This window comes from Lathyrus oleraceus, chromosome 4 (genome assembly GCF_024323335.1).
Source record: "Lathyrus oleraceus cultivar Zhongwan6 chromosome 4, CAAS_Psat_ZW6_1.0, whole genome shotgun sequence".
NCBI lineage: Eukaryota > Viridiplantae > Streptophyta > Magnoliopsida > Fabales > Fabaceae > Lathyrus > Lathyrus oleraceus.
The window spans coordinates 169355353-169362286 of NC_066582.1; the positions used below are offsets into that span (position 1 = coordinate 169355353).

Genomic DNA, 6934 nt, shown 5'->3' on the forward strand with positions numbered 1-6934 from the left:
CACTCTTACAAACAGAACCCCAAACACACCCAAAAACAATTACACTTTTTGTTAAAAAGTAATTTGACATGGACCATATGCATTGAATTAATAGCTAGATAATTGTTCCTTGTTCTATAAGTTAAAAGGTTTGGCATTCCCAAGTTTGAACAAGCAATTTCTTCAATGTAGAAGTCAACCAAAGCTAATTAACTTGGAAGAAGAATGAATATACTGGGTCATTTCATTTATCTCAATAGAATCTGAATTACAAACATCTAATATTGGCTAAAAGATACAAATCACATACACTAAATCCTTTCTCCTATGTTCTTATTTATATCAATCAACACCAACTCCTAAATCCTTCCTCATGGCTCCACCTTATTTAGCTGCAGGAAACGATGATTTCCTTGCAGCTGAAAGGAACAACTTCTTATGTGCTATAATCTACAACACAATTTAACTACATGCTAGAAGAAAGGACACTTTGAAACCCCAATAAAGCGAACAAAATAGGAAAAGAAAGGCCCCTCTAAAGCAAAGTCAGGCCTTCAGGTGTCCACTCTTCTCCAAATAGGATATCACTATTTCTGCCATATCTTTAGGAGACTTACTATCACTTCCTTTCTGTTGTAAGACTATCTGCAAGATAAGGAAGGCAATCTTTAGAAATGAAAATGAATAGTGAAATCAATTATATTGATTTAGAATCCCAGTGGTGAAGTTTCAGCACAAAATTTTATAGGTAAAGCATGAGCCTAGATAACCATGACTTGTGGTTAATACGGTAAGCCTATGTTCCATTGAAGATCAAGAAACAGAAAAAAAGAATTAAAAATGAAACAAAATAAGTTAGTTACTGTCTCTGTCTAGAAGAACAACAGTTTTCTCTTCAAACTTGGATCAAACAAAGGGATTTAAAATATTTCAATTATAAATTGGACAGTTATTTATTTTCTATTAGGCAACATTACTTGCACACCATTTTAAAATCAGTTAACGGAAACTTTACTTTTGGTTAACAAGTTGTATAGATCAGTTAACAGACTAATAACCTGCTACAATGTTACTAGTTTATTAGTAAAACATTCTTTGTTGTTTAACCTATACCTTGCAAGCCAATAATTGAAGCACCGTAGTTTAGGAATTATTTTTCATTGCTATTTTCTCCATCTTTGACATTACTAAGACAGAAAAGTACAAATAGAAATGCAAACCTCACAGCCACACGGTGGTTCATATGGATCATCTATACCAGTGAAACCTGCAGCATACAAATACACAATTCAACCCTCTGATACGGGAACTGATACTCCATAATTTGACTAAAAAGAAGAAAAATTAAGCATGGCAAATATAGCTGAACTGCTTATGCTAACACTGTAAAATAACAAATACAGCAGTACGAGATTGTAGCACCCCGTTAGCAGACTTACGAAATTCGGTTGCAAGCAGTATTATGAAAAAGTTTTACCAATATACCTTTGATCTTTCCTGCACGAGCAAGCTTGTAAAGTCCCTTTGGGTCCCTAGCTTCGCACACATGTAGTGGCACGTCTATGAAAACCTGCAACATGTGAGCACTGCATTAGCTATAAATAACCTAGTTTTATAATTGTGAAGTACCTGCCAAACTACCTGCATTTTTTTATGACCACAATAACAAGAATATACCTCAATGAAACTCCCTTCTGGCAGTAGTGCTCTGCAAGCATCTCTATCCTTTTGATAGGGTGATATTAAACTAGTGATGCAAATAACACCAGCATCTGCAAAGAGTTTTGCCACCTCACCAATCCTTCGAATGTTTTCTGAACGATCTTCTGCTCTAAAACTAAGATCACGGTTTAGACCATGCCGAATATTGTCACCATCAAGGATGTAAGTCAGTTTTCCTTTGGAGTGCAAGCTTTGGCTCAAAGCACATGCAAGAGTACTTTTTCCTAAAATCAATAATGACAAGTGAGTCCAGAACTCAAGTGTGTGCATATGGTATCTAGAAGAATTAACCATACAGCCTTACATCTCAATAAACTAAACTCACAAGCTTTTATCCCCATCTGTAGAATTATATTTGATAAGTAGAACTGATTTGGCCAACACCATGCTAAAATTACACAATTTCATGACATCGCTTGTTTTTTTCAACTTGTATGGATTTTAATGTTCATAGAATATACCAAGAGCAAAGTTTAGAAAAATGCAATTCATTTTCCAATTTTTGTATTTATTTTAACATGCCAGGGCTAAGTAACAGTATGAGACGGGAATTTCAATTGTAGAGAGGATTCCAGTAAAACCCAATACTGAGGCGGCAGGGAACTCAGAACTCTGTGATAGTTGGACAACATCAGAGTGGCTTTTGAAATAACTTCAGCTGGGGCACTAGGAGCAAGCTGACAACACCTGAATTAGGAGGGGATGCAACGGAATTGACTATTGAGGTCTCTTAGAACTGAGATAATTTGTACAAGCCTTGCTATTAAAAGTTTAGGGTTCAGTATGTTTTTAATCCTTATAAAATTACAAACTTCCATTTTTAGTCCTTATAAATCTTTTCTTTGATTTTTAGTCCTTATTAACATTTTGGGGACTAAAGTTGACGAAAAGTTTTATAGGAACTAAAAATTAAAGTTGATAATTTTATAGACTAAAAACATTTAACCCTAAAGTCTAAATCCATATCACTAGTAGCTATACAGGGCAATCATTGCAGTTTGAAGTTGTAATCCAAAACAATTTACTCTACAACCATGCTGATTGAGTTGCCATTTTCAGTGCATCATCTGAAATAGAAGCTTGTTTTATTGATCAAATTAATGCTAGAAGGTTTGGAAATCTCCGAAACGGATTTAGCTCCTTAACTAAAGTATATTCAATTGGAGCTTTAAAAAATACCATATGACTGGGTCCATCTTGGGTAAGAAACCAACTCAATGCACCTCCAAGGCAACATCATCCCCTCAGGTAAATTTAGGTTGTTGAAGCCACAAAAGAAACCTTTACAGCTTTATGGCGCATCTGCCAACATTTCATCAATCACAGGGACTGTCAATAGCCTAACAACGGTCTCTAATTTACAACTTAATGTCTTAACCAGATCATGGTCTATGAGATAATTTGTAATACCTGTCATATTCTAATGGTAACAAATGTTTGCTATAAGGGCTACTTACCATATTTGTTAGATAATTTGAGACTCTAATCAAAGCTTTTATGGACACTTGCAATTATTCAATTTGTGCAATATCCAAACTCAATGAACTGCTTTCATTTACTCCTCCTCATCCATGTCTATCACTAGGAATTGAGTGCTTTTATACTTACAATTGTGAAACGGAGTAAAAGGTTTGTCACATAACATACATAATACGACTTTTTCCATCTTGTGAGCCATTTCTGATGCATTGGAACTCCTGGTCCTTGGTGTTTTAGACTTGCTTTTCTGGGCTTCCACATTGTTACTGAAAATTCATTACAGATTTTTTTGACCTGGGTACAGGACAATTAGGTGTATTGCTTCTGTTAGGGAAATTGCACACACTTCCTGTCTTTCTCCGAAATGCTACATAACATCAGAGATATAGTGTGGCCAGTTTGGGATGGTATTAAACCCAGTCCTCACATAATTAAGGTGCCATCACCAAGCACTACCATCAAGATGAATTGAAGCCTACCGTACCTTGGATTGGGTGGGATGTTGTCCTTGGAGAAAAATAGTTCACACTTCTACAGCCATTCCTTGACATCGAGGAAGCTTGAGCTTTGAAGTACGGGTAAAAGACTAGTTTTGGGTCGAATTATAGTTTCCATTTGCATTTCTAGTAATTTTCAGGCTCACGTTTCAAACCTCGGCTTGTGGGTTTGCCAATTTGCTTGCAGTTGTTCATTATAGATGAAGCTGGTTAGATCCATCAAATCTGGAAAAATCAGTTTTCGAACCCCTTGATGAATGGCAGTTCAAGGTTGAGATCGAAATCCTGAGTACAATGCAATGTTTGCTGAAAATTCCTAGAAATTCCTTGATGTGATTCCAATTGAGTTCGGAGAATAGTATTGATTGCTAATAAGCTATCAATGAGTTGATTAAAACCCAGTCCCTTCATTATTTAAGACAAATCCCGCTTTTTTGAAATAGACTGCTCTCATTCTAACATATTCAACTGATTGTGTGTAGCTTTATCCATGGGTATGCACCAGCTTGAAGGTCTAATACTAATTGAAACGAGAATTTGGATTTTAGGGAGGACTCTGGTAAAACCCAATACTAAGGCTGGGAACTCAAAATTGTGAATGAATTCCAATAAAGTTGAGAGAATGAGAGTAGAGTGGAGAGAAGAGAACAGTTGTTTTCTGAAATGTGGAGATGATTTTTTTGCTTGACCACTTTTGGTCATGATAAATACATGAGAAGATACATCCATTTGCAAGAGAATATTACCACGGCACTGTGCTAACTCAGCAAGTGCAAAAACAGAAAAACAAAATGGATAAAATGACACAAATATGACCAAAAATAAATAAAAAATATAAGATCAATCTAACTTAAACCGCTGCAGAAATTGCTGTAAGAAGTAAGCATAGTTAGACAAGAATCTACCTTATATTGCACTTTAAGTAATGCAATTTTCGGCATTGATAAGCAAAGAAATTAGAAAGTTCATCTTGACTGACTGACTAACTGGACAAGTGATTTAAGGCTGTAACAATTTCCACTTTTGTTTCACATGGCCAGTTGTTAAACTAAAAATGAGGTCTAACCTCAAAAGTCACACCTTACTTTTAAGGTAGACATAAACAACAAACAATCAGCAATTTGAATTATAGCAATTCCAACAGAAAAACTTGCCAAGGGAAGTTTTAAGTGCCCATACATAGTGAATACAATAATTATATATTTGATGGAAAAATAGTAGAATTACGTATTCTGTGATGAAAGTGTCTATTATAGGTCTATACTAGTCTTTACTACTGACCATCTACTATTCTATACAGCATTACATGCTCACTCTGCCCATGCACAAAAATTAAGACAGCAAAACAAGCAGTCCTAGAAAGTCAGAGAGAGAGCTTAAAACAAAATCACCATCAGAATCTTAGTCTTGCACACAACTGCACTTAATTTTATTTTGATTTCATGTACTAAAGCAAACATTTGTGGACAGTAACAACCTAAAAAATCACAAACCTGAACCACTGAGACCAGTTAGCCATATAACACAGCCTTTTTGCTGAAGCAGTTGCTGCCTATCACGATTTTGAATTGGACATTCATGCCACAAAATGTTTGTCGAGTTCCCAATGTTCGACATCTTGTGGAAACTTTTACCTAAATCGATAACAACTCGGTTAAAAATTATAATCATCATTTACACTATAGCTTCCTATGCTAGACATCAAATGACAAAAAAGAAAAGTCAGCTGTCCGTACATAAGCATCAAAATTCAACGCTCTCCCTATAACTTAGAACACTCAAATCTTATCTTAATAGATGAGGACAAAAACAAAAAGAAAAAGGAAAAAAATAAAAATAAAAAAGCAGCAAAATAGAAACAACCACAAACAAGATTTAGGATTATTATTCATGATGCTTACCTGAATAATCACCCCGGTAGCCCTTAATCACTTCTGAAACCTAATTGAGAATCAGCTTTTTCAATCTACGAACCGATGCATCGTTTTTAAGTTGACTGTTTCACCAATTTTCTGTAGCTACTTGCTACACGTTACTAAATTGTGACCCACATAGCTGAAATGTACCTATTTTATTTTATATGGTTCAGAAGGAATCTCTTATTTCTCCGTCTTTCTTTTCTAATAATAATTATTATTTCGCTGAACTTGAGCAACATGTAATAACTAATTTATTTTAGTTTTATTTAATTAAAATCATAAGAATGTTCTAGATTCTTTCTGAATGATACTATTCCACCTAACACGGTCTTTCTACTCTATACGGTATAAAGAAGCTCGTTGAAATTGAAATAAACTAATGACTCTAAAAATGCAATGCAGAGGACACATAATAGCCCATAAAAAGCATTTCTCAAAAAAGCATTGAGATTCCAGATTCCAGATCTCGATAGCTTTATAAATTATGAGAGAAAAAAAAAATAAGAGTCTGGGAATAAAGAAAGAAAAAGAATAGTACCAGATATCGCAGCACTGTTATCCGTCCAAGACGGTTCAGAGTCGTTCTTAGCCTTAATTGGCTTCAACAACTTCCTCGAGCACTTGCGGCCATGGATCAAAAAAGCGCCGGTGTATTCCTTCGCCTTAATCGGTCTCCGTAAGTTCAATTTCTCACGGTCGTAGCAGAGTACCAAGCTTCTGGGACTACGATACGATCTACCGACATTGGTTCCGCAGAGCTTAGAAAACCCTAGGTTCTCCACCGCCGGTGAAGGAGAAGTCGCCGATTGTCGGCATTCGACATTGCGGAAAATGCCGGTGCTACATGACGGTGAAAGTAATTTCACGGTACTCATTTACGGCGGGGGAAGAAAATTAGGCGGTAAAATAAGATTGAATTAAGAATTTGAGGGAAGGAAAATAAGATTGAGTGTGGACAACGCAGGTTCTCCTGTAACCGTTTTCTGTTATGGCTTACATTCCATGGCGATAAATATTTATAGTAAGATTTTTGCCATTTTGAATTATCATTTATTTTTAAAACTGTAATTTGATATGTCATTTTGTTAAGCTATACGAGAGAAACACATGATGGTGTTTTTCGTCTTGTGATTCTTGTTAGCCGCACGTTTATTTGAGTTTTTTTTAGTAGGGGTGTTCAAAATCAAACCAACCCAATAGAAAATCGCAAATCAAACCAAATCAAATCGAAATCGCAAAAAACTACATTTGATTCGGATTCGTTTGGGTCATTTTTTAATAAAACCGCACGATTTTGTTTGGTTTGCGGTTTGTATTTTGCAAACCGAACTAAATCAA

General features: G+C 35.5%; 1 protein-coding gene across 2 annotated transcripts; it reads right to left on the minus strand.

Moving 5' to 3' along the window:
- Positions 1–205: 205 nt before the first annotated feature.
- LOC127074363 (adenylyl-sulfate kinase, chloroplastic) lies at positions 206–6655 on the minus strand. 2 transcript variants are annotated; one of them, XM_051015671.1, is made up of 6 exons: positions 6135–6655; positions 5171–5311; positions 1657–1925; positions 1465–1549; positions 1200–1246; positions 206–624 (listed from the first exon to the last, which is right to left on the minus strand). In XM_051015671.1, exons 1-6 carry the CDS (start codon positions 6469–6471, stop codon positions 526–528), a joined length of 978 nt encoding a protein of 325 aa, XP_050871628.1. In that variant the 5' UTR covers positions 6472–6655; the 3' UTR covers positions 206–525. The 2 variants fall into 2 exon arrangements, with proteins under 2 accessions (XP_050871628.1, XP_050871629.1); XM_051015672.1 differs by lacking the exon at positions 6135–6655 and adding an exon at positions 5579–5805.
- Positions 6656–6934: the final 279 nt, after the last annotated feature.

Bases quoted from the DNA above. Each gene is read 5' to 3' on its own strand.
- LOC127074363 (XM_051015671.1), bottom strand. From the start codon at position 6,471: ATGAGTACCGTGAAATTACTTTCACCGTCATGTAGCACCGGCATTTTC. The intron at 5,312-6,134 runs GTACTATTCTTT...TTATCGATTTAG, and splicing joins TAACAGTGCTGCGATATCTG to GTAAAAGTTTCCACAAGATG. The intron at 1,247-1,464 runs GTATATTGGTAA...TGTATGCTGCAG, and splicing joins TCGTGCAGGAAAGATCAAAG to GTTTCACTGGTATAGATGAT.